The following is a 26277-nucleotide window of genomic DNA, read 5'->3' as shown; positions in this document are numbered from 1 at the left end:
CCCCCCCCCCCCCCCCCCCGTCAGCTGTGGTGAACAAAGTGTCTCCAGATGGAAAAGACTTCTCGGTTTGAGGAAGTGCTGAACATCGAGGGAGAGACAACTCTTTGGGGGAGACCGGAGAGTTGGCTGATGGGACACTGACATGCGCCAAGCAGAGACGGCTCATGGGTGCTTGGATCTCTGAGGCTGGCACTCAGGCACGAGGTCGGGGCTAGAAATAATTGTGGAATTATGAGCATAGAGGTGGTCCAGTTGTGTCTCATGGTGAGGTCAACATGATGGCTGGGTGAGCTTCCTGTGGGACTAGGAGCCGAATGACAATCATTACACCCAAGGCACGCTATTGCGTAGTTCTGTTGCATCTAAATCCACACAACCAGAGGGAAGAGAGTACACGGAGAAAAAGGCAGGCTGAGGGTCTCTGTTCATGGACAGACCGTTCTATAGGGTGCCTTGGTGTGAATAAGAAAAAGCACACTGCTCAGATGCTACCAGTAGGCTCTTAAACCCCACGATCCCTATTGTGCAGTGCACAAACTGTGCAACGGTCCCTGGCAGCACGACCATTATGAGACATGGACAACCAATAGTTCAAAGGACACAAATAAAGGGACCAAAAAGGAGGGGTCCGTGTGGTATCAGAGAAACTGACTGAGAAGTGGTGTGCCAGCAGCCTGCATCACCTTTCAAGAGGAAGGGTGAAGTCAGATGCTGCTGAGCTGAGGAATAGGAAGATGGAGAAGCAGCCCATGCATTTAACTGATTAACAAGGCTGTGCTGGGTGTCCTGGGCAGCAGCAGGGGCTCACCTGACTGTCCATCTGTTTGTCTTCCTCAGTCGGGGACTCTCTCACCTCAGCATCTGGAGAACAAGAATGTTCCTATTTCATGCCAGTCCCACATGCTCCTGCCACCCTCAGATGGGGAGACCGAGGCCCAGCAAGGGGCAGGGATGTGCCTGGGATCACACAGGTTTGGCAATTTTCATGTGAAGTCCGGAACCCGGCCGAAGTACTGCTCCCGGTCTCCCACCAGGACCCTCCTTCCCAATTACTCTGGTTCTCCTCCTGGACAGGAGCCATGGAGCCGGAGCTGAGGGAGGAGAAACAGGGGCATTAGGCAGCCGTGAAGGAGCTACAGACAGAGGTGGGAGTTGTGCATATAAGCACAGACACAACAACAGACACACCCACGACTACGTCGTGTCCATCGATGTATTTGTATACGTTTTAACGAGGTCACACTGGCATTTCCAATTCCAGTAGAGCGGCTCAGAGTTCATTCTAGCCAACGGGCTTTGCACATTTATATATCCCTGCAGACCTTGAGTAACTTGGCTCCCTTTATCCCCGATAGACCTACGTATTTACTGAAAGCAACTAATCTCCCAACCACAGCCACATCCTCCTGCACTCCTCACCCCTGTGCCCGCTCCCCACTGCTCTTGGCTGCAGGGTGATGACGACCCCTCCCAAGACCCCCCCCCGCAGGTGTTGGGTGCACCCCTACTACCTGCCCTCATAACTGTACTTTGTGGGAATTCCAGCCTGTCCCAAGAAGGCAGTGATGGAAAGAGCATCCTAGAAGTTGTTTTATTGTTTCATTTGGAGGATTTTCAAAACATCTCCTTCTGTTTTGGGGCCATATTTTGGAGGTGCTCTAAGAAGCCACTTCCTATCTTCAGAGTTAGGTCTCAATCTCAGGTAGACCAGAACTCTCCATCTTCCACTTACCGGGCTTGCAGCATTTTTTTCTGGTGCTGGTGTTGGATAAGGAGAAAGAGGAGGGGGGAGAGCTGCAGGAGGAAGGTCATAGAGACTCCGATCAAAATTTTCCGGTTCTTGTGACCTTGGGCACAAGTGACATCATGAATGAACTAATGATGTCAGTTAACCGAGCATTGACTGTGCGTAGACCCGTGCTGGGCTCTGTGCACTCATCACCTGTAATCCCCGTAATAGCCACTCACCGGGGAATGCCACCCCACCTTCACCCCTTTCACAGGAAAGGAAACCAAGGCTCAGAGAGATCAATCAGATGCCCCAGGTCATCGGGCCAGGAAGTGGGTGGCAGAGCTGGGATTCCAACCCGGGACTGGGTTCCCTGTGCTCTCCTCACACTGCCCACCCTAGAGGATACCTGCTTCGTGCTCTGGGGTCCTACCTTGATTGAAACGGCCCGTCTGTTCCCCCATATGCCCTGCCGTCTCCTGTAGCCAGAGCTGAATGCACCCGCTATCGTCAGAGGCTTTGGGGTGCTCAGAACCCTCCCTGCGTGGGACGGACTCCATGCCTTCCCCACTCCCCAAGTCCAGCAAGACCTGTCCTCTGCCCTGCAGACCCCACACTCGCACGTGGGGCCTGCCTGCACGTTTCGGCAAGCACATCAGGGAAGGGAGCTGAGCACCGCAGGATGGAAAGGGGAGCCCTGGGGATGCCACCAGCATCACTGCTCTGTGCTTCCCTGCATCCTACAACCCTCACCGCCCACCTTCCCATTCTGCCAACCTAATGCAGCAGCCCCGTAGGGTCAGAACCGACATGGCCTTGAGATTTGAGCCAGGATTCTCCCCTATCACAAATGGAGAAACCAAGGCCCCGATGGAAAGGGACCCACCCCAAATCACCATCTCAGGGAGCACTGACACCCCTCCCTTCAATGGACCCCACCGGGTACGACATATACCCAGGACAGGGAGGTGAGGCCATGGGGCTGCTGTGCTCCTCGCTTCAGCCTGGCTGCTCTTCCCCCGGCACCCCACTCTGCCAGGACCATCCCGTCCCTCTTCTGCTAGCCTCGGAGCCCCTGGAGCCTTGTGGTACCCTTGGCATCTCTGCTGGACCCTCAGCCCCCGGGGACACAAGATTGTTTCTGAGTATCTCGGGGGGTCTTAGAGGCTCTGAGACGCTCTCAGACTCCCTGGGATGGTCTGTACTCCTTCTGAGTAAAGAGGTCCCCATGATGTACCAGCTGTGGAGTTGGGACCTGTGGGTGGGGGGCTGGAGCCCCCAGAGGGTCCCGGGAAGGAGACAAGAGGAGGGTGGAGGGCTGGAGCTTCCCATAGACACCCCCTCTAGGCTCAGACCCTCCTGGTGTATCTGCGCTGGGGCCCTGAAGACCCTTCTGCATGCACCTGGAGCTTCCAGTGATGGGCGTGTGGGGAGGGGCAGGCGTTGGAGGACGGTGTGACCTCCATTCCTCTGAGCGGTGGATGACCCGCTCATTCCCATCCCACACTGGGGGCCTTCCAGACAGGTCAGGAGTTGACCGCAGGAACACAGAGGGGACAGGGCTGGGCTCCTCACCTGAGACCCGCAGTTCCAGGGGGTCACTGGGGTAGGACCATATCTGGGGGGTGTTGTAATAACCGTAGCATCTGAACGTCCACCTGAGGCTGGGGGTCACGGGGCCCACAGGGAACAGAGCCTGGGACCCCACACTGGGGGCTTGCTGGGAGACCAGTGTCGAGGAGGGCTGGCGTTCTCCTTCCTTCATCAGGACAAACCTGTCGAATCCTAACCATGAGGCACACTGGAGGGTCACGGTCCCTTCTGAGGCCACGACAGGGCTGGGCAGGGCTGAGAGCTGGGGTTTGCCATGGAATCCTAGGAGAGAGGAAGGGGGCGGTGTTAAATGGGGCTCAGGTCCCCCCACATGATCCCCAGGGCTCGGCTGTGAGAGGGAGACACCCTGAGAGCAGACCCCCTTCCTGAGGACAGAGCCTGGGGCTGGGACCCTGAGTGGGCTCACACCTGTCACCACCAGCTCCAGGGGGTCACTGGGCTCTGACCAGTTAGTGGGACTGAGATAGTCACAGCGATATCGTCCTGTATGTATAACTCTCATGTATCTGATGGTGAACTTGGCCTTGTCCCTGGGCTCCAGTGGCTTCTGTGTGTCCCAGGCTCTAACTTTCCCTCTTTAAGCAGGTGGTACTCCTGGGCCTCCAGGCTCCCCTGACACCAGATGGTCACAGATGTCCACCAGGGGATCGCAGAGCTTGGCTCAGCCCCAGATGGTGGGTTTGGAGAGGATCCCTGGAAGGAAACAGAGGCTGGGTCACAAGACCGTCCCCACCCTCAGGTCCCAGCTCAGCCCAAAGCCCCAGACGTCTCCCCTCTGTCAGCACAGAAGTGCTGATCTCTGTCCCCCACTGCCTGGTGGGTGGCCCCTGTGCCCCGTGAGGAGGTGGGACTGGGACCCTGGGGACAGACTCACCTGCATGCACTCGGGTCCTGGGGCCCACACTCAGCCCTGGAAGAGAGTCCCCGTGAGAGCTTTGCCCCGAATCCTGAGCAGAACCCCTCTTCCCCATGAGCCTCTTGACCCTGGGTCCTCTGACAGACCAGGGCCTGGCTGTGGGGCGGGTCCCTCCCAGACTAGGGTGTCCCCTCCCCTCCTCAGATCTCACCGAGACAGAGCAGGGCCATGAGGGTGGGGGTCATGGTGTCTCCTTTCTCTAGACCTGGCTGTGCAGAGGGAGGGACCTTGGTGCCCATGGGACAGGCAGACACACAGGGCACGACCACACGGAGGCCAGCCCTCCCCATCACAGGGTTGTCATGTCAGCAGGATGTGACAACAGGAAGGGGAACAGCCCCTCCCCAAGGACCTAGCCTGGCTCTGGTGTCCATGATGCTGCAGCAAATGGACCCCGAGGCTTCCTGAGATGCCCCGTCCAGGGGAGGAGACCAGGGTATGTCCTTCCCTCCCGGAGCCTCCCCCATGGGGTCTCCTGCATCCTCAGCACATTCCTGGGGTCCTCACCATGGACAGGGTGCCTGGATCCCGGAGATGCTGCAGGGGACGTGGGTTCTTGCTGTGCTGGGGAGCTCATGTCAGCACAGACACACGTGTGACATCTCTGCTCAGCTCAGGTTGAAATCACAGCTGTATGAGCGAGAGGGAGCACAGCCCCTCTCCTGGCCTCGAAGCGTGGGCTTTCTTTCTGTCACAGCCTCCATGGTCTTCTCTATTTTCCTGTGACGCCATCCACAAACCCCCTTCTTGGGAACATCCCTGTGAGTCCCTCCTGGCTCCTCGATGCCCCTTGTTCCTGGGCCAGAGCCGTCTTCCCCATCCTGGGGTCCTGCCTGTAAGCTGTAGGAACATTTATTTCAGTCAGAGCTCTGATTTTGAGAGAAAAGTTCACCTTTATCTAAATATTCATCTATCACCCATTGCCCGTGTGACCCAGCATGATAACAGCCTGTTTCCTTGTTTAGGTCTGTTTGTCCCGAACCCCAGTCCTCAGGGTCGTTGTGGGGGTCCGTGGTTCCCAGTTCATGGGAGGGGATCCATCACTGTTCGTTTTCAGAGCAGGTTAAGGGGGTTTGGTACATGGGAGGGTTATGGGGTCAGACTCCGCTTCAGTGGGTGTCAGCTGCAATCCGTCAAGACCCCTCACGCACCCCTCTTAGCAGTGTTACTTACCATATTGCTGAAATTTGGAGAAACAGTCATATTCAGGACCCGAGAAATGAAAGTTCCCCAAACAGTCACAGAACCGTCAGAAAGAACAGAGAACAAAGCTGAACAGCTGCCAATTGACAGGAGCATCAGCGGGTCCTCTGTGTGGACACAGAGAGGGACCCCAGGGTCCTCACGGGCAGGCAGGGGGCAGGGCTGCAGGTGAAGGTTGGAAGCTTCAGTGCTCCCCAGCGTGTGTTTGTGGACAGGCGCGGGGGTTTCTCTGCTCGTTGACTCAGCTCTGAGTCACCTCCCCTATGTGTGTAAAACACCTTCACTGCAGCTTTTCTCTTCCGTGAGTGACTGTGAGCTTGGGGCTTGCATTGGACCTATCCCCACCCAACACAGCCCTGACCGGACGCGACACTGGGCAGTGGACACCACGGAGCGGGAGAAGCTGCTATTATCTCTTGCGGTCAGCCTGACTCCCAGAACAGTCCCCGGAGAAACCGTGCTGGCACGAACAGGTGTACGGGAGGAGAGTGTCCAGCAAGAACGGACATTAGAGGGTGATCGTAACGATGGTGAACAGTGCTGTGGACAAAAACTCCTGATGAATAGGGATTATGGTACACAAGGAAATAGAATTGATGGGAAAATATGAGAATAAAATTAACCATATTTAAATATCTGAAAAAATAAAAGGGGATATTGAATTTTTGGTGCAAGAATATGGATTATGTGACAGAAGACTAGGCAATTCTTAAAACAATTAAGAAATTTTAGAGATGAAAAATCCAATAAAATTAATACAGTCAAAAAATTCATCGCGTTAAGGGCAAGACAAAACTGAAGACCCGTTTATAAAACCGGGATGCGGTATTAAGGGATTTTCAGGAAGGCAGCAGAGAGAAACCAGACATGGAAATTCGAGATGCTTCGGGAATAGAATGAGGACAGGGTGTAAGTGTCAGAGGGACAGAAGCGGGGATGGTGTCGGCAACAGCTGAGGAGATAACGTAGTTGAACGTTTTACAGAGACCAGGAGACAATCACCGAGGGTCAGGGTGCATGTATTTAGAAATGACATGTGTATCTTGACCCTTTGTTGTAAATGAAGGAAATGGAGATGCATTTGAGAAGGTAAGAGCAACTTTGCCAAGTCGCCCCTCTTTCCGGGGGCGGGGGGCACAGCTGGGGGGCTGAACTAGCCAACAGGGAAAGGGAGTGGGTGCCCGGCCTCCCCAGCGGTGTGGGTCTGCTGGAGACACCCAACGTATTGAAGCAGGACCTCCAGACGGGGCGAGGGGAGGGGAGCAGGAGATGGGGAAAGAGGCAGATAAGAATATCCAAGGGGTTAAACAGATATGGTTCCGTCGACTGCATTCAGGACCCCAGTAGGAAGCCTGTCTCTGAGCTGTTGGGAGATCTGCCCCCCCAACATCCCCAGCCCTAGTCCAAGGGCGCTCTCCACTCCCCAAGTGTGAAAAACCACACCCCATTGCATGCTGTGGCCAGATCTTTGCGCAGACTCAGAAAACAAACCAGGGTCTGTGGGCAAGAGAGAAACCGCAAACTTGTAGCAAAACAAACGAGAGGTTCCAATTCAAGCTTACGAATTTTGTGTATCCCTGCCAAGTTGGAGAAAATATCAGATACAAGCAGGACCGATAAAAAACGTCTCCCGTGTGATACCGCTACTAAGCATTTGTGGAGTGACCGCCACTTCAAATGCTAAAACAGCCGTGCGAAACTCCAAGGAATCAAGGACACATGTCCTCACCAAAAGATGAGGGCCGCCGTCCAGTAATGGAACTCAGACTCGGAATTTTGCCGTGTAGTTGACCAAGATTTCAAAATCGCTGCACTGAGGAAACTCATCGACTCATGAGAAAAGAGGAACAATACGAGAACAGAAAGGGAGATTTAGCAAAGAGATAGAAATCACACGAAAGAGCCAAAGAGAAATTCTGGACTCGGGGGATTCAGTTAATGAATAAAATTAATAGAAGGCACTGGACAGCATCCACCGCAGAACAGAACAATTCGAGTTCCAGAAAAAGGAGAGAGAGAGAGAGACAGAGAAGGGGTCAAAAGCTTATGTAAAGAAATGATAACTGAGAACTTCTTACACCCAGGGGGCTAGTTGGACATCCAAATTCAAGACTATTACCACACTGATAGGAAAAAGATGCTGGCAAGAATGATCTGTCTGGGAAATTGTTCTGGAGTTATGAAGGACAGATAAAAACTTTGGTTTCTTTACTTGCCTTTGTTTTGTTTTGTTTTGTTTTGTTTTGTTTTGTTTTGTTGGTAGTGTCTTCATCTGATTTTGGGATCTCAGTGTCAGGACGACACAGTGTCTTCGTCTGACTTCAGCATCAGGATAACACTGGCCTTAAAGAATGAGTTTGAGAATGCCCCCTGCCCCGATCCACCCTTCCACTTTTGGGGCCGAGTTTGAGAAGGATTGGCATTCATTCTTCTTTGGATGTTCAGTAAAGAACTGGAATTTGCCAGTAAAGCCATCTGGTGACCTGGGATTTCCTGTGTTGACGGGTCTTCAATGACCCATTCAGGCTCCTCGCTTGTTATTGGTTTGTTCAGATTTTCTATTTCTTCCTGATTTAGTGGTGGTAGGTTGTGTGTTGCTGGGAGTTGATCCATTTCTTCCAGGTTGTCTCATCTGTGGGTGCAGGGTCGTTGGTAGTCGACCCCCCCAATCCTCCGTATTTCTGCGGTGTCAGTCGTCATGCCTCCTCTCTCGGTTTGGATTTTGTTCGAGCTTTCTCTCGTTTTTCTTCTTGGGTGGTCTAGCTGAAAAGTTTGTCAACTTGCTTTATCTTTTCAAATAACAAACTCTTAGATTCATTGATCTTTTTCTTTTTCTCGGGGGTGTATGTGTGTCTCTATCTCATTTATTTGCACTCTCCTTCCTTCCTTCTGCTAACTTTGGGATTCGTGCACTCTTCTTTTTCTTGCCCTTCAAGGTGTAAAGTTAGGCTGTGTAGTTGAGAGATTTCCAATGTCTTCACAGATGCATTCACGACTATAAACTCCGCTCTCTGAGATGTGTTTGCAGCAGCCCATGCCTCGGTTTTGGTATGTGTGTTTCCATTTTCGTTTGTTTAGCGGTATTCTTTGTTTCTGTTATGATTATTTTCTTCGATCTGTTTGCTGTTCGTGTTTTGTTTAGCGCCTGTAGCCGCTGGAAGGAACGCAGCCCTGCTGACCCCTTCATGCAGCCCATGGGACTGTGTCACACTGCGGGGCCAGAGAACTGCATGGGCGTGAATGCACAGTTTGCAGCACGGCCTTCGTGGTAGCTTCTTACAGGAGCAGCAGGAACCAACCGGAAAAGCAGAAAGCAGGGTAGACAGCGCTCGCTCTAACGGGCTAACTTCCTTCTGAGAAAGGAGCTAAGGAACACGATGTGTCTGCTGACTTATCTTCCCACAGATGACTTGTTCGTTCTGAAAACCAGAAACCAACAAAAATTGTCACCTGCAGGGGCGCCTGGGTGGCTCAGTCGTTAAGAGTTTACCTTTGGCTCAGGGAGTGATCCCAGGGTCCTGGGATCCAGCCCCACATCAGGCTTCTCCACTGGAAGCCTGCTTCTTCCTCTCCCACTCCCCCTGCTTGTGTTCCCTCTCTCGCTGGCTGTCTCTGTCAAATAAATAAATAAAATCTTTAAAAAAAAATGTCACCTGCAGTATGTGGGGGGGGGTGAAGGGGATGGAGGACGTGGATCGTCTCTGAACGCACCATTTCAGGGGGTTTTAGCGTTTGAGACCTATGAACGTTCTACACAGTCCAAACCACAGTTAAACCATAAGACATGGGAAAAGCACACTCTGATGTGAATATAATAAAAGCAAAGATAAGCCTACGTCCCATCAACACCAGAGCCACAGGGTAAGTCAGGAAAATATTACATTAATTTCTCAGGAGCAGGGGTGTGAAAGATCAGAGACATGAGTGTGACATAAGCAGTCAGGGCCCAGCTCTGTGTACCCCACCTGCGGCGGCATCACCCAGGACGTGAAGCCCAGGCCTCCGGAAGGTGGCCGGGCTGGACTTGGGGCACTGGTGCTCCCAGGTTTGGGGTGACACATCAGGGGCTGAGGTCAGGGCGCTGACAAGGAAAGGTCGGTGCCGGAATCTGTTTCCAGAAGGCTGGGAGCCAATGAGAACGGTGTCAGACACTAGGGCTCCGAGATTCCTCGTCTGCCACAACCAATGAGCACAGACTGGGGGAGACAGCAGCCGGTTGATTATGCTCATTTAGTTCCAGAGGTCAGAAGCCTGAGGCCGTCTCAGGGGCTCGCAGGAGGGTGTCCACAGGGCCGCACTCCTTCCTGGACACAGGGCTCCTTCCTCTGTCTTCTGAGCCCGCACTGGCCGGCGGAGCCCCTCCTCGGTGCCTGATGCTGGCTGCCCTCTTCCACGTTTCAGGCGCCTGCGGCTGTCCTGGCCAGTGCAGGTGGCGCTGGTGTGGACGTGAGTGCCCACAGCTAATGGGTCCCTGCTTCCGTCCCCCTGCCTGCGCCCCCCATGCCGGGACTGCTGGGTCACAGGGCGATTCTGTTTACTTCCAGCGGAACTGCCCCACGATTTACAGCCCCCCCCCCCAGCATGCACTGTGGTTCCAATTTCTCCACTTCCTCCCAACACCTGTGACTTTCCCGTAAACATTTTTGCATACATAAAAGCCATCCTAATGAGCGTGTTGTGCTAGGTCACCACGGTTTTGATTGGCGTTTCCTTCCTGGGACTCCTGGCCCAGGAGCAGACGGCAGGGGGAGGAAGGCAGAGTTGGGGGTAAGGCAGCTGACAGGTGTCAGTGAGCTCCTGGGGCCTGGAGCGGCAGGTTCCTGGTTGGGGGGGGGCAGGTGGGATGTGGGGCTCCGGGAGGAGGAGGGGGAGGCGGGAAATTCCACCCTGGAGTCCTCCCCTGAAATATGAAAGGGAAGCCCCCAGATGCTGATAGCCCCAAAGGGAGAGGTGTGAGCACTGAGGAATGGCCCGAGCTGAGCCTCATGGGCCTCTGAAGCTGGCGGGAAGGGGAGCAAGAGAAAGAGGGAGGCAGGGGCTGGAGGGACAGGGAGTCTGTCTGAGAACCCGGAGAGGAGGGGCACTCAGGAAGCAGTGGGGCGGGAGGGGTGGTGTGATCACGGGTGTCAGACCTGGAGGCAAAGCTGGGACACGCAGACTGGCAAACGCTGGAGAGGCTAAACGTGGCTTGTCCTACAGGTGGCGCTTGGGGGCCGCGGAGCCCGAGGGACATCCGTCCTGCAGGAATGTCCCTGCCCCCATGGCCTGAGTCTTGACCCCTGCGTCCGCGTTGGAGGGTCAAGAAGGAAGCGCTAGTCCACAAGGTCTGCTTTTCGGCCCTCTCCCTCCTCCTCTTCCCTCCAAACCCTCAAATTGGAAGAGGTGCGGGCTTTATTTTGCTTTTTTCAATTTCCCCTAAACTGTGTTTGCTCCCCTCGGGGCCTCACTGCCTGGACTCACAGGACTCCCTTTCACTGGAGCAAATGCCTGACCTGGGCAGCCGTTCCTCTGGTGGGGGCCGAAGACTCAGGAGTCTTCTCTCCCCCAATGCCCCGCTCTCCACCCTTCCCTTGCAGAGAGCCTGGCTCAGGTCAGAGTCAAGCCAGATTTTAAGGGGAACTACACCATTCTGACTGTGCTGGCTATTTGTAGGCGTCAACCCGACTGGGCTAAGGGATGTCCCCGGAGCCGGAGCGGAGCCGGGAGAGCATCACTTCTGGGTGAGACGGTAAGCAGGTTTCTGGAAGATTAGCATTGGATTCAGTCACTGAGTGGAGAGGTCCACCCTCCCCATTTGGGTGGGTACCCTCCATCCTCCAAGGGACCCGATAGAACAGACAGGGGAAGGAGAGCCAATCCCCTCTCTCTCTCTTCTTGAGCTGAGACAGCCATCCTCTCCTGCCCCGGACATTGTAGCGCCTGCTTCTCAGGCCTGCGGACTGGGGCTGAATTATACCACCAGCCCTCCCGGGTCTCCGGGCAGACAGTAGGTGGTGGGACTTCCGGCTTCCATAACCCATGAGCTGATTCCTATAATAAATATATATTTAAATATATATAAAATACGTTTATATATTATATATACATGTATATATATGCATTTATATAAATTTATTTATATATAAATGCATATATATACATGTATTTATATATAAATGTATATACAAATGTATATATTATATATACATATTATGTATGTATACTCTATTATATAAAAATGTATTATATATATATTTATATTTATATATAATCTTTATAACAGACTCTTTTGGTTCTGTTAATCTGGAGGACCCTAACTAATCACTAATTGTTGAAAAATAATAAAGAGAGAGAGAGAATGTGTCCCTGCATGAAGATTAACCAGTGTCAGTGTTGGGGCACCTGGCTGGCTTAATCTGTGGGGCATGTGACTCTTTTTTTTTTTTTTAAGATTTCATTTATTTATTCGATAGAGATAGAGACAGCCAGCGAAAGAGGGAACACAAGCAGGGAAGTGGGAGAGGAAGAAGCAGGCTCATAGCAGAGGAGCCTGATGTGGGGCTCGATCCCACAACGCCAGGATCACGCCCTGAGCCGAAGGCAGACGCCCAACCACTGTGCCAACCAGGCGCCCCATGGGGCATGTGACTCTTGATCTCGGGGTTTGAGCCCCATGTTGGGTATAGAGATGACTTACAAATAAAATCTTTTTAAAAATGCATTACTATTTGCAAAGAAGTAAAATAGCAATGGTACCATAATAACCCAGCTGAGTTTAGGTTGAATTTTTCAAAAATATTCTTTTAATATATGATTAAACTTTTAATACAAGGCCTATAGCAGGCATGCATGTTTCTTACTTTTTCCATACAAATAATAACAATAATAATAGACACAAAAATCAATCAGAACGAGCCACTCACACCCCCGGCAGTTGTCAGGGTCATGTTCCACTTTAATCTGAGTGGGGTCCTCTGCTGACCCCGCAAGCCAGGCAGAGACACAGCACGTCCCAGCCCCAGTGGGCTCGGGACGCCGCACAGCCCCTGGTGGCACAGCTGGTCCCGCTGTGGGGACGTGGGCGTGCAGATCCTGAGGGTTTGCTGTGGAGGCAGCGTGGGGCTGCCTCGTCGTCAAACCCCGCGGCCATCAGGAGTGGTGCCAAGCGATCGGGTGGGCAGTTGAGGACGGAAGCCTAATCTGTGTGCGGAGGCATTAGGAAATGACAGGAGCCGTGAGCAAGGGAGCAGAGGATCCCGTCCATATAACAGATCCATGAGGCTCGCCCGCATGGTCCGGTCCTGGGGGGTCAGGGAGAGTGGGGTGTGAGGGCGCCTCCCAGGTGTGGAACTCGGACACTATGTGACGCGACACAGAAGACGGAGGACGGACCCAGGGAAATACGGCGATCTGCTTTCTGCACACCACAAGGCAGGGGGCTCTCTGGAAGCCCCCTAGGGTGCCCACACCCCGTCCCCGTCAGGACGTGTGCGGTTAGGGGAGCCTAAGGGCTCGCGTGTGATGGAAGCTGACGTCCCGCACGAGCACACAGGTGCACGTGATCCCAGCTCAGCAGCGGGGCGATTTGAAAACCCTGTGTGTTCGTGGGCGATGTGAGGGTCTGTGCCTGAGTACTGCAAGCCACAGAACTGCAAGATGGTTTGTCGCAGTCCTCGGGAGGAGGGGCACACCGCTCCACGCAGGGCTCCGGGGCGGTCAACCGGGGAGGGGGGCAAGCGGAGACTGTGGGCAAGAGCTTTCGGTGCGGTTTCTACAGGAAGACTGAGCAAGGCAGGGTCGGCAGGCTTAGGACGGGCTGGACTCCCCAGTTTCAGCGGGCTCGTGGAGAAGCTGACCCTGTTGTCAGTTCCCTGGCCCCGGGGTGCTGAGGGCACGTGGAGAGTGGCCCAGAGCATGAGAGCCCCATAAGGGAGGTGGCTGGGGGTGTGGACTCTGGATCAGCCGGTGCGTGTTCGGAAAGTGCACCCCCAGGAAGAGGATTTCGCTCAGGAGAGGGGGGTCAGGGAGGAAAACTGGAGGTCCGTGCGGTGACTTAGGTCAAGTCCAGCATGTGCACGTAGGACAGATGTCAAGTCTATAGACACCCGAAACGTGGCTAATACAAGGCGTGTAGCAGGTTCTGTTCCATAGAGTCGTTCTGGGGGCACGGAAATTAGACCCTCGGACATGCAGCTTTTTACGGACTTAGTGGGAGACGAACCCATGCGCGTGCTGCCTTACACGTTACTTACGTCACGTGGCAAACGGGTTCTCTACCGATGTCGGCGAGTTAAGGATTTGGAGAGGGCAGATGATCCTGGGTTGTCCGGTGGTCCCGGTGTAAGCACGAGGGTCTTTATAAGAGGGAGGCAAGAGGGTCAGAGGCAGGGGAAGGAGGCGTCACAGAAGCAGGAGCCCTAACCAGAGCCGGACGTGGAGAGGCCACGGAGCTCCCTGAGGACGGAGGAAGGGGCCACGGAGCAAGGGATGCAGGAGCCTCTAGTTGCTAGAAAAGGTCACCAGATGGATTCTCCCCTCGAGCCTCCCGAAGGGACGCAGCTCTGTGGACCCCTTGGTTTTCGGCCCAGAGAAGCCGGCTCCAGACTTCCGGCACTCAGAGTTGTAAGATAATAAACTGTGTCGTCTGAAGCCGCCAAGGGCGTGGTAGTTCGTCTGCAGGGAGCAGTTGGTGCAACTTCGGAAGAACGACATCCAAGCCCAAACGTGCGGGGCGTAGCTGGGTGAGGGAGTGAAGGTCAGATGAAGGACAAGGTCTCAGAGCGGGATGGTGCTGTCGCGTTTGGAGAATGCATGGCGTCCAGTGTGGATGAGCCTGGAATCAGGATGGGAAATGGGATGCTGCTGTGTTCCGCGGCGTGGACTGAAAGCCTCGGGGGCCCTCCCTACACGCGTGGACTGAAAGCCTCGGGGGCCCTCCCTACGCAGTCGCGGCCTCACCAGCTCCCTCGTATGTGTCATCTGCACACTTACTCGCTGTGTCATCTGCACACTTACTCAGGCACACGTCCCCTCAGCGCCGCCCTCGTTCCTCCCTGGGACACTCAGTTCAGAAAACACGGACGCGTTCTTTGTCTTGTTTCCTGCTCTGAGCTTTGAGCAGAGACTGGGACCGAGCTCCCCGTGCAGGGCTGCTGCAGGGTGGGCCTGTGAAAACTTGCATTGATGAACAAAGAGAAGCATAATCCAGAAAACAGGGTCTCCGCTGTCAGCTGCCTTAGTCCAGGTTCAGGGTCAACTCTGGAAGGTCTTTAGAGTCAGCTGAGTGGACAACTAAAACAGAGCCTCTGGGGACAGAGAGGGATACACGGGACACATCTGGAATCATCTGTGTGACTGGGAGACCATAGCCAGGTCTCTGGAAACAGCCAAGTGATTATAGCTGGGTCTCTGGAAACAGCCAGGAGTCTGTAGCTGGGTCTCTGGAAATAGCCAGGAGTCTGTAGCTGGGTCTCTGGAAACAGCCAGGAGTCTGTAGCTGGGTCTCTGGAAACAGCCAGGAATCTGCAGCTGGGTCTCTGGAAATAAGTGCTACCCTTTCTCTCGAGGATCTCACTGATTCGAGGAGGGACCACGTGGTTTGTGAATCTCCTAGATGTTGATTAGGGGGTCTCCTGACTCCAGCTCTTGCCTCCAGGAAATCAGACTGTGTGGCTTTCCAGAAAGCGATGCTTCCATTCGGAAGCCCTCCAAACGGCCACTTCACGCGTCTGTGGGAACAGCTTCCTGCGTGTCTAGAGGCAGAGGCCCGGTGGGCTGGGAGTCAGCGTGTGGCAAGGGCTGCGTATGTGCTGAACTCCGCCGTGGGCTCCGTGGGCTGCAGGGACGCGGCTTGGGCTGTCCTCTGTGTGAGGATCCGGTGGTCCAGCTGGGCATACGTCACATCTGGGGGGCCTCCTGCAGTAGGCGTCTGAGAGAGAGAACCAGGTGAGCCAGGGTGGCTGGGGAGAGGCTAGGGGACTGTGAGAAGGGGAGGCTACTGGCCCACCTCCAGGTGAGCCCCATGATCCCACCCCTGGAATCACCACCGCGGAGCTCCCTCCCACATGGGGTCAGGGTTGGCCTGGGCGACCAGCGGACTACAGCCAACTGAGGGCATGCCTCAAAGATACTGCGGCTTCTGGCCCTCCTTCTCTGTGGTCTCCCTCTGGGGGAGGCGGGCTGCCATGGAGAAGCCCGGGAGGGACTGAGGGCCCCCGCCAACAGTCGTGGGGGGGGCAGTGCCATCCTAGAAATGGTCCACATCTTCACAGCCACCTCCAAAAAACCGTGAGCCAGAACCACCCCGCTGATCTGCTTCCAAACTGCTGAGCAAAGAAACGATCATTTCGATCTTTTCCTTAAGCTGCGCTTGTCGTGCAGAGCTCGGTAATGGGGCCAAGGACTTACTGGGGTGTGCATTTCCCCATCCTTCTCAGGAAGTCTGTCGACTGTGGCCAGATCTGGAGGGGAGAGGACACAGGGTCAGGTTTCTGGGGTGGGTCTTGGAAGGCCAATTTGCCTGAAAACTCACAGCCTCAGGTTTCAACCTTGCACTCCCTCTGGAACAACCTAGAATGTTCCCAAACATTCCCCTCTCCCTGGCCTGTCCCTCCTTTCACCTGGTGTTCTCTCTAGGATGTCAACAGCTGGGCTGACCCTGAAGGGAAAGAACAGTGAGCACTGGGGGCCCCCCCTGAAGTCAGAGGACTGGGAGGGGGTTCGGGGTCAGTCTCAGGGACCTCACCTCTCCTGGGGCCTCTGCTCCTCACCTTGGCTGCCAGGGGGCCCTGAGGACAGTCAGGGGTGGGAATTAAGAAGACAGGCCTTCTTCCCAGCACCCCCACTCTCTCCCTGAGACCTACTGTGTTTTTTCCGGCGCTGACAACAGAGGACGATGAGGACCAGGAAGACGCAAAGGAGTAGGGCCACAGAGACCCCAGTGAGGATGGAAACATGCTCTGTCGACAGCCCTGGGGGAACAGGGAAGATGGAAGCAGATTATCAGGGGTGTGCATTTATTGGCCACCTACTGCATTCCGTGTGCATGCTGGCTGCTGGTCAGGCACACACCGAGGTGTAAAATCTCGGTAATGCACAGTAGTCCGGGAAGCACTGTTACAGAACGAGGGTCCTGAGTGCTGAAGTCCCCTGACCACGGGGCATTGGCAGAGCTGGAATAGGGCCAGCTCCAGAGCCCCTTCTTTCCCCTCCCCCCACGAACACACCCTGCCCCTCTGTCCCCCTCACTCACCTGAACTGTTACTGTCATCCCAGGGCGTCTGTGGGTCTTCTAGGAAGGAAGAATTGAGGCAAGGTCAGAGGCCTGAGCTGGACAGAGAAGGCTGAGTCTTCCCGACTCCCCCGGCCCTGCAGAGGGGGCCCCTCTAGAGCAGCCCCATGGAACTTTCTAGGAGGATGGAGACACTCTATCATGCTGTCCGGTATGGTAACCTCACCGGACGATTTCCACAGAAATGCAAGTTAAATAAACTTAAAAGATCCGCAGCTGCCCTGGCCACGTGTCCTGGGCTCAGCGGCCACACCTGGCTAATGACACGGAGAGGGAGCTGATACACAGCGAGCCCTTCCTGCAGGAGGCTCTGCGGGACCGTGCTCCCCCCTCCCTTGGCTCACGTCCTTCCAGATTCCCACCCCACCGCAAAAATCCCCATTGCTGATGCCTTCTGCTTCTCACAGCAGCCCCCCATGGGGCTGAACCTTCCTTCTGTGAGCACAGAAGCCAAGACTCCACGTCCTTCTTTTGGCCGCAGCCCCCCAGGTGAAACCGGTCATTCCAGCCTGAGCTTGGCTCTGGGCTCTGCGCATGCGCTGCACACCCATTTCATAGGTGGTCAAACCGAGTCCTGCTGGGCTCCTCCGCGCACAGGGTTGAGCCTCATGTCGCGTCTTCCGGACACTGCCCCCTCCTTCCCGCCACCCCGGAGGCTGAGTCCTCTATGTCCTTTAAGAAAGGCAGAGAACTTCACCTCCTGGAACTTCCCTCCCTCAGCACCTTGTCTTTGGTCCATGATGCAGGGTCCCACCCGCTGTAATATCTAATAAATATAAATATACATTTTAAGTTCTGGGTTTTAACTCATATAATTTAATTTACTTAAATAATTTTAATTATATATAATTTAAGATTACTTATAATGCATAAGCTATATATCTCAATTGTGTCTCAATGATACATACTGTTATAAGGTATGTATTTACATATATAAATTATAGTAATACATGACAATATAATGTATGACATTATATAATATATAATACTGTATGCTATGTTCATATATGATATATTAATGCACTTTATTATAGTAATTATATTACTGTGCATTTAATATATAATGTAAATATACATTCTAATATATCTGAATTATAGATCTGAAATTTTCTAAGTTATTGTTTATATATAAATGCATAAATACATTCTATTTAAATATATATAAACATTTCTATTCCTCATTCTAATTCATTTCCCCAATAACGTTCTAGCTCAGGGGCCCTTTCTCCTCATTTGCATGCAGCGCTCAGTAGTGGGTGTCTGGTGCATACGAACAAAGGGTGAGAAGAAAGGGTCAGTATTAGTAAGACCAGCACTTCTTCAGGCTGTCGCACCGAGCAGGCAGTGACCTGAGAGCCGCTCCGCGCGTGAACCAGCTCCTGCATCCCCGAGATGGCGCCGCAGGGCCCGGACATTTATCGCCCCCTTTGCGCAAGAGGAACCAGGGGTACGCACGGTTTTGGTGATTGACCGCGCACAGAGCTCCAAGGTAGGACTGGAATCTCAACCCTGATCTCGGCAGGAAGGCTGCGGGGCTTCTGCTCTGAACTTCAGTCTTCACAGGAAGAGATGGGGGGAGCGAGAGGCAGGTGGCATCCCTGTGAGCCCCCCATCCAGCGGGTTCAGGATTCTCCGAAAGGGGTTCTCTCTTCCTCTAGGTGGCCTAACGCCACCGTTGGGACATAACCGTCAAGAGCCCCGTTCTCTCCCGTAGCGTCGGACTTTGGAAGACGAGCTGTCAGTCTGTCTGTCTCTCTGGACTAGTCCCTTGGAGAGCTGCAAAGAGTAGGACCCTGCCCACAAGGGGGTGGCCACAGCCTGAATTTTGCCCTGCCCTCCCTCGGGCTGGGCTGATTCCACCCCTTCACTGCCTTGTGCCTTTGGGCCTGAAACTTGCGTGGCTTTGCACATTAAAGGAGTGGGGGGCTCTCAGAAGCTGGGAGGAGTGCCTCCCACATCCAGCCTCTGCTGGCATTGACCGCTTCCACGGCGCCTGGCACAGGGTATTTCCACCAGCTGGTGTCCCAGTGCCCTGCAGGTGACGGCCCCTCTCTGTGGTCTTAGCAGGCCCTAATCCAAGCCAAGGGCAGGCGGCTGGGCCTGGAGCGGGATCCCCAGCACAGAGCCCCCCAGCAACGCCCCCAGGCTGACGTCTCTTACTCAGTAGCTGGGAGTAGGTGTGTGTGTGCGGGGGTGGGGGGGTGATGGGTGTCTCTGTGACCAGGGCAGAAGGACTGATGCTTGGTGGAGGTCCCCAGGATCTCTCCCACTCAGCCTGACCCCTCTGTACCCTGAGCATCCATCCGGCCATCACACCGTCCCAGAGAAACCTGTGGGCACAGCAGAGATGTCCTCACCTGTCACCACCAGCTGCAGTGGCTCACTGCGCTGAGACCAGTCAGCGCCGTTATAATAGAGGCAGTGATAGAGCCCTGCGGTGTCTTCACTCGTGGGGACGGGGAATGCGGCTTGCGCCTCAGTCCCATGCAGGCTCTTCACATCAGGGTACAGCACTTTTCCCTCCTTCTCCAGGCGGAATGTGTCCACCCCAGCAGGGCCCTGGCACACGATGGTCACGGTCTGCCCCCGGGGGATCACAGAGGCCGGCTCGGCGCGGATGGAGGGTTTGGGCAGGACCCCTAGGACAGAAGCAGAGCGGGCTCTCAGGGTCCACTTGTGAGGAAGTCACCATACCACGTGATTCACCCCGTTAGATGCTCAGTTCATTTTTAGGCAAACTTGCAATGTTGTGCAATGGTCACCAACTGCCCTTGAGAACGTTTCAGTCCTCCCTCCCCCCCCAGAGACTTCCCCCACCCCTGCCAGGCCCGTTCTAGGTGGGTGTGAATTCTTCTCACTGCAGTTTTTCTCCCCCTTGACATAGAAGCCCGAGACTCGGTCACATCTCGAGCTTTTCTCAGGGTGACACGGGAGGTGTGAGAGCAGGGTGGGAGCCCAGACATGTCTGCTGCGGAGTGTGGCTCCCTCCCTGCCCACGTCCACTTTCTGGGGGGGACAGAGGGGGCTGGGACGGAAACAGTGGATGAGGGGTGACCTATCATTGGTGGGGACAAGGGAAACAAGAGTCTGGAGTTGTAGGAATGACTCTGGCCTGGCTAGCCCCGGCTGGGGGGGGGCAGTCTGCAAAGCCCCAGGGGAAGTCCAGTCCGGGGTGTGGTGGGACATCAGCTCGTCTGGTCCCACAGACCTGGTCCCTGAGGATTCCTGTCTCTAGAGCAAATCTACCGCGGGGCACCCATCTGTGGGTTTGCTCTCAATTTTTACCTTCGTCTCAGCCTTATCTCTATTTCCTTGTTGTTAAGGTTCTTGAAAACCCCCGCCTGCCCCCGCTAGGCTGGTGGCCGAGGAAGATGGGGTTGTAGCTCTGAAACGGGCGGCACCAAAGTTACGAAATCTGAAATCCCGCATGGAGGCAGGAGCTGGGAGAGAGTATTTGCTCCTTTGCCTGCTCTCTCTTTCCTTCCTTCCTCCCTCCCTCCCTGCTTCCTTCCTCCCTCCCCCTTCCTTCTTTCTTCCTTCCTCCTTCTTACCTCCCTCCCTCCTGTCTCCCTGTCTCCTTTCTCTGTTTTCTTTCTTTCTTTCTTTCTTTCTTTCTTTCTTTCTTTCTTTCTTTCTTTCTTTCTTCTCTCTCTCTTTCTTTCCTCCCCCCTCCCTCCTCCCTCCCTTGTTTCTATATATCTTAGTACCTATCTGCATACAGATGCCCTCCACGTGTCGCTGGTTCTACAAACATGAGAAACACCCCATGATCCCTGCCCTCTCAGGGCTGAAAGCATAGAGGGTGGACAGACACTGAGCAAACACTTGTCCGAATCCACAGGTGGGAACTCTGATGCGTCTCTCGGGGTGAGTGCGGGAATCTAGGGGCACCGGGAGGTCAGAGGGAAGAGGCATCTGAGCTGAGAGCAGAGGGTCAGGGTGAATCACCCACGCTGAGCAGAGAGGGGTGGCTGGGGCATGTGACACAGAGAGGTCAGCATGTGAGGCAGTCTGGAGTTGAGGGGGCAACGGTGTGTTTGAGAAAGAAGGAGGGCTGAGGCATCTGGAGGTGAGTAAGCTGGACAGCATGAGGACAGGACAGATCCGGACCAAAGAGTGATGCGTGGGTCTCATTTGATCTGAACAGAAATGATGAAAGGGCTCTAAAAAGCTAATGTTTTGCCTGAAAATAAAAAAAAATATGAAAAATAAATTCCAAAGATGAAAGTGACATTTTAAAATTATCATTTAAAATCATGTCACTGGGTGACGTGTATTGAGGGTGAAGAAGGTGGGATCAAGGATGGTGTCTGGGGACTCTGCCCTTGGCCACTGTCCTGCTCTCTGCCCAGGGGATGCTGGGGAGGGGTCTGGGCTTGTGTGGGAGAGCCTTGGGCTCAGCCTGGTCCTGTGGGGCTCGAATTGTCTGGGGGGCTGCCGGGAGCACAGGTGGAGAATGGAGAGAGACCTGGGAGGGTCATATATTTGGAATTGTTTGCAATTCGGGGTACGTTTCAGGGGCTCCCCCAGGCGCTTCCAGGGCCAGCATCACTTGGTCCAGAGCTGCCTTTGGGGTGCAGAGGGGATGGGGAGCAGACTCACCGTTCTGTGCGTGGAGCACTTGGCCCAGGCAGAGCGCTGGAAGAGAGGATCTGGTAAGAGAGATGCCACCGCTGGTTTCCTGGGGGGCTGCCCCAGTCCTTCCTGCTCTGAAATAGTCTCAAGACAAGGCCCGGGCCCCTCTTCCAAACAGTTGCTTCTCCCCTGCCCCCAACCCCTCTGGAGTCTGAATTTGTCCTGTACCCAGGAGCCCGTTTCTAAAGGACAAGGGCTAAGGGGGCTGGTCTACGTCGCTCTCCCAGCGTCCCAGAGTCTTCTGGACTGGAGTCAGGACTGGGAAGGGAAGCGGGCCCCCTCCCCAAGTCTCCCCCCACCCCCTCTGTCCCTCAAACCCTTTGCCTCCATTCCAGGACTCACCGAGGGCCAGGAAGGGGGTCACATGGGGAGACATGCCTAGACCCCTGCAGCTTCCACCGTCCTGGAGCCTACGGGTGAGAGGACAGAGCCTGCCGCTGACAAAGGGACAGGATGTGTCAGCTGGGGCACATCAGGGGGTTTCTACATTAACGGCCTCCCACAAAGGGGAAGAATGCCCTCCTGTCCTTCCCACTAATGAGACAGAGAGAGGAACTTGGCTTCCCAAAGATGCCGATGAGGCTGAACTCACCCCCGTTGAACCCCTGGGGCGAGACCAATTGTCAACATCTGGGAAAAGGCAGCAGGGGATTTGTGCCGCAAACTGACTTGATAACACAAAAGAGCCATCAGTTCTTGGGCGAGACATTATGCCGCTTTACACCAGCGTTTCTTCATATTTCAAATGGGAAGCCAAAAATCCTCCTCCAGGTCTTTAATATTACGATTCTCAGTCAGGTGTTGGGAACTTTAAAAAGATCCTGCTAGCATGAGTTCTCTTCCCATCTTCCCCCAGTGCCCTTGGAACGGGGGGGGGGGGGGGGGGGGGGGAGGTGGCGTGCCCCCCCCCAGCACATGCAAAATCCTGAAGGGGTGGGTGGTCAGGGGACAGAGCTCAGGCTTGGGGCCAGATGGGGCTTGCAGTCACGTGCTGAAATAAAGAGCAGAACTGGGGTGGGCGCTTAGGCACCACGGAGCCCAGCAGGACGGGAACCCCACCACAGATTCTCATGTCCACTGCTCTGACGGCAGGGAAGGGCCCCTTCTCCACGGTGTGGCTGTGGCAGATGCTGATGGGGGCCAAACGGCAGGCACTGCTCACTAGTTCTCTTTCTAACAGGAACCTAGAGCTGTTGGAGTGGGTGTGTTCTAAGCTTGGGGCTGGGGGCGGGTGTGGAATAGAGTTTGGGTTAAGGCCATCTAGCAATTGCATTCGCAGTAATTGGTTCAGAGTGGGGTACATGACCAGGTGGAGCCAATGAGGCTGAAAGCAGAATATACCACAATATCTGGGAATCCTATTTCCAGGGGAATCCTATTTCCCTCCATTTAATAATGGAGGGTCTCATGAGAGCTTTGCCCCCTTTATTCCTGTCCTTCACTGGCGAGTGGAGCATGGTGATGTGATAGATGGAGCTTCAGCAACCTCCCCAGAGCCATGAGGCAACAAGCTTGAACACAAGAGCAGAAACAGCTGGAGTGGAAGGACACGAGGTCTAGGATCCGTAGAAGGTCCCTGTGTTGCTAAACCACCCCTAGGACCACCTCTCCCTGGAATTCTTAATAAGTAAACAATAAATATCCTAGATTTTCTGTCAAAATGTCAGACTAAGTCTATGGGCCTACACTCCATCTTAAAATAAAATAATTATTTCTAAAAACCTAAAACTGCTTAATACAATATTTTAAGAACCTTCTTAAATGCCTTTAAAAAAAATGAAAAGTATGTGGAGGCTATATAGTCAGAAACGAAAGGAAGTCGGGATTCCCCAGAGTCACGCTGGATGCCAAAGCCAACTCTCACCTTGACGGTGATGAGTTAAGTCTCATATCCATGGCCTTGCAGACCATGGGGATAAGGGGTATGGCCCAGACGTCACCCCGGTCAAGGAGTCTGGGGACACTCTCCCTTTGCTAAGCCAGACTCCAGAAGCTTCCATTTTATCATAAGAGTGAACTGAACTTACCCATTTCTGAAGGCTTCTAAGAATATGTTTTGAAACAGGAAGCCAAAAATGGTTGGTCCTAAAAAGTGACTAACACCAGTCTGTCTTGCCAATCTGCAACTTCCTGCTCTTATTCTCTGTGTGTTCACCCCGGATCTCTCTGCCTCTCTGTCTCTGTGTTTCTCTTGCCCTCTTACTTCCTTCTCCCCCTTGGCGTCTGTTCCTCTTCTTTCTCTGCTTCTCGTCTCCAGTGGCTCTGAGTCCCCGAGCCTCACAGCATCGATCCTTGGTTCCTATCAGGTACCCCCCCAAACTGTGCTAATGGAGGGGCTGACTCCCAAAACACCCAAGGCCCAGGTTGCTGATCTCCCCGGCAACTCCAGGTCCCCCCAGACACCATCCCAGCTTTGTAGGGGACCAGGGGGCACCCCGCCCAGGAGCGTTCGTGGCCTGCTTTCTGTGGACCTCCAGCTTGCTCCCTGGCGATGTGGCCTCATCCCCCGTTCTGCTTCTCAGCCCCTCCTCACTTGGATGATGCCTCCCATGCATGAAATCCTGCCCCCCCTTTTTGTGTAGTCTTGATGAGTGATTTTTCATCAGCTTTATTTAGTCATAATTTACATACAACACACCACATCCACAAATACGGGCAGTTCGATGAGTTCTGGCAGCTGGGCTATCGTAGGGAAGATTTCCATCGCAGCCAAAAATTCCTTCTGTCCCCTTTGCCTTCCCAGCAACCACTGATCTTCTTTCTTTTCTTTTCTTTCCTTTCTCTTGGGAAAACATTTATTTGTTCGATAACGTTTTCTAAACAAACCTCTTACCCTGAGATGATGTTAGGTTTACAGAGAAGCTGTGGAGACCCAGGGAGTTCCCCTATGCCCCTCATCCAGTCTCCCCAACGTCAATATTTTCCACAACTGCACTACACCATCTGTCAAAACCGAGCAATTAACGTGGATACGGTAATTAACTAAACTACAGACTTTATCTGGATGTTATCCATTTCCCCCCCACTAATGTTCTTTCCCTGTGCCAGGATTCAATTCAGAGCGCATCTTGCATTGACTTCTTTCTCCCTTTTGAATAAATAGGAGAGTTTCTGTTTTCCTGGTTGGATTCTTTTTTTTTTTAATGCTTTTATTTTTTTTTATTTTTTTATCTTTTTAAAGATTTTATTTATTCGACAGAGATAGAGACAGCCAGCGAGAGAGGGAACACAAGCAGGGGGAGTGGGAGAGGAAGAAGGAGGCTCACAGCAGAGGAGCCTGATGTGGGGCTCGATCCCATAACGCTGGGATCACGCCCTGAGCCGAAGGCAGATGCGTAACCTCTGTACCACCCAGGCGCCCCCTTCCTGGTTGGATTCTGATCGATAACCCCAACCCACCTGTGTAGTGCGCACCCGGGGAGGACGTGGGGGTGGGTTGGCAGTTTAGAGTCGGACTGGTGGAAAGCACCAATGCCTATAGGCTGCTCTGAAGACTGAGATCAGAGGGTCCCACAAGTTGGCTCTTATGGGTGGTTTTTTAGTTAAGGAAGGTGATGCATGGCTCTCATCCCTGGCCCCTCTCAGAAAGCCCCTCAACCTTTGTATTCTTCTCAAATTTTGATCCCCAACCGGAGAATATTTATGTCAAGGCTCACCAGAGGGTAAGCATAGCACGCCTTCCTGCGACAAAACCTTTCCCTGGACCGTTGCATGGTACTGACACGTTTCCTTTAATAGGTTCAGATATACACACATACTTGCAAATTAAGCATAAGCTGACTGTTCGCAAAGGCAAAGTCTACAGAAACCTGAGATGTGATGAGCCTAAGAGGCAACACGAAATGTTGTTTCAGATGAGTTCTGTGAAAAACCAGAGTGTAAGGGTGGTTATGAGGGGCTGGGTTGGGGGGCAGGTGGAGACTTTGTGCAAGGGTGTATCTTTGTACAAGTAGATAAACCTGGGAGCCCTAGCACAGTAGAGAGATTATAAACAACAAAACTGTATTCTAAGCCTTAAACCTGCTAGGAGACTAGATCTTGGCTGTTTCCATCACAAGAAGAAATGGTAAGTCCGTAATATGACGCAGGTGTCGGCTAACACCACCATGACAAGCCTATCGCAATAAAAATGCATCCAATCAACAAGTCGTACACCTTCAATTCACACAACGTTGTACCGCAATTGTATGTCAATTAAAAAAAAAAAAAGATGAGTTCACATCAGAATAACCCAAATATTCCAAAAATAGCAGAGTGTGGTCATGCCTTGCTGAGCAGTCCTCCTCCTGGAACTTCAATGGGTGATGACCTCGTGGACGTGCTGGGGTTCCCGAGCTGGATCCCGGACCTCCGAGAGTCCTGCTTGGCGCAGCCCTGGGTCTCTCCCTCCTTACGGAGTACCCGATCAGATCGCAAAGACCCCCATTTCTGAGCGTCCCCGGCGTGGCTGGGCCACACAGGAGTGTCTGCAGGGGGGTCTATGGAACAGAATCTGAGCCGAGCAGGCCCAAGGGTCTCTGATTCCTGCTGTTTCCAGGAGACTTGGCTGCAAAGCCCTCCCCAAGGCACCCACATTAGCCCACACCTCTGTGCTCCACAACTCCAGCCTGGAAGTGTTCTCTTAAAATTGTTTTATTTTTTTAAAGATTTTATTTATTTATTTATTTATTTGAGAAAGAGAGAGACAGCACCACCGGGGGTGGGGAGGAGCGGCAGAGGCAGAGGGAGAAGCAGACTCCCCACTGAGCAGGGAGGCCCACATGGGGCTCGATCTCAGGACCTTGAGATCATGACCTGAACTGAAGGCAGACGCTTAACCGACTGAGCCACCCAGGCGCCCCATAAAAATTTTTTCAATATGCAAATTCAGAAAAAGCAACCTGGGAGTGGGGCTCCAGATCTTCAGGGCTT

At 53.6% G+C, this 26277-nt stretch overlaps 2 protein-coding genes and 3 long non-coding RNA genes across 12 annotated transcripts in view; 3 read left to right on the top strand and 2 right to left on the bottom strand.

Annotated features, from left to right (window-relative positions):
* Positions 1-4563, bottom strand: part of LOC117795059 (leukocyte immunoglobulin-like receptor subfamily B member 3) — an 8658-nt gene extending 4095 nt beyond the window's left edge. The window contains 7 exon segments of the mRNA XM_034672601.1: positions 809-861; positions 3305-3604; positions 3752-3904; positions 3907-4009; positions 4011-4036; positions 4218-4253; positions 4411-4563. Of these exon segments, the coding sequence (XP_034528492.1) occupies positions 809-861; positions 3305-3604; positions 3752-3904; positions 3907-4009; positions 4011-4036; positions 4218-4253; positions 4411-4549 (810 nt within the window). The 5' untranslated portion in view covers positions 4550-4563.
* A 1996-nt stretch (positions 4564-6559) lies between these two features.
* Positions 6560-8905, top strand: LOC105241468. Its single transcript, XR_002144383.2, has 3 exons — positions 6560-8005; positions 8446-8510; positions 8605-8905. It is a non-coding gene; the product is annotated as an uncharacterized LOC105241468 (long non-coding RNA).
* A 1224-nt stretch (positions 8906-10129) lies between these two features.
* LOC105241467 lies at positions 10130-18193 on the top strand. Of its 3 annotated transcripts, none has more exons than XR_004629105.1 (4): positions 10130-10229; positions 10662-10786; positions 11039-11190; positions 18056-18193. It is a non-coding gene; the product is annotated as an uncharacterized LOC105241467 (long non-coding RNA). The 3 variants fall into 3 exon arrangements; XR_004629104.1 differs by lacking the exon at positions 18056-18193 and adding an exon at positions 11915-11972; XR_004629106.1 differs by lacking the exon at positions 18056-18193 and adding an exon at positions 11893-11943.
* LAIR1 (leukocyte associated immunoglobulin like receptor 1) lies at positions 12222-21815 on the bottom strand. 5 transcript variants are annotated; one of them, XR_004629095.1, is made up of 10 exons: positions 21709-21815; positions 21334-21369; positions 19089-19370; positions 16693-16731; positions 16304-16411; positions 16186-16228; positions 16061-16098; positions 15849-15901; positions 14457-15369; positions 12222-14274 (listed from the first exon to the last, which is right to left on the bottom strand). XR_004629095.1 is itself a non-coding variant. In XM_034672606.1 (9 exons), exons 1-9 carry the CDS (start codon positions 21740-21742, stop codon positions 15223-15225), a joined length of 780 nt encoding a protein of 259 aa, XP_034528497.1. In that variant the 5' UTR covers positions 21743-21815; the 3' UTR covers positions 12222-15222. The 5 variants fall into 5 exon arrangements, 4 of the variants coding, with proteins under 4 accessions (XP_034528497.1, XP_034528498.1, XP_034528499.1 ...); XM_034672606.1 differs by having other exon boundaries at positions 12222-15369; XM_034672607.1 differs by having other exon boundaries at positions 12222-15369; positions 16693-16728.
* On the top strand, positions 20315-21843 carry LOC117804582. 2 transcript variants are annotated; one of them, XR_004629108.1, is made up of 3 exons: positions 20315-20572; positions 21250-21386; positions 21702-21843. It is a non-coding gene; the product is annotated as an uncharacterized LOC117804582 (long non-coding RNA). The 2 variants fall into 2 exon arrangements; XR_004629107.1 differs by having other exon boundaries at positions 20315-20598.
* Positions 21844-26277: the final 4434 nt, after the last annotated feature.

The sequence above is a fragment of the Ailuropoda melanoleuca genome, chromosome 12 (genome assembly GCF_002007445.2).
Source record: "Ailuropoda melanoleuca isolate Jingjing chromosome 12, ASM200744v2, whole genome shotgun sequence".
NCBI classification, from domain to species: domain Eukaryota; kingdom Metazoa; phylum Chordata; class Mammalia; order Carnivora; family Ursidae; genus Ailuropoda; species Ailuropoda melanoleuca.
The sequence above is the reverse complement of the archived record's forward strand: the minus strand, read 5'-3'. Positions and strand labels throughout refer to the sequence as shown.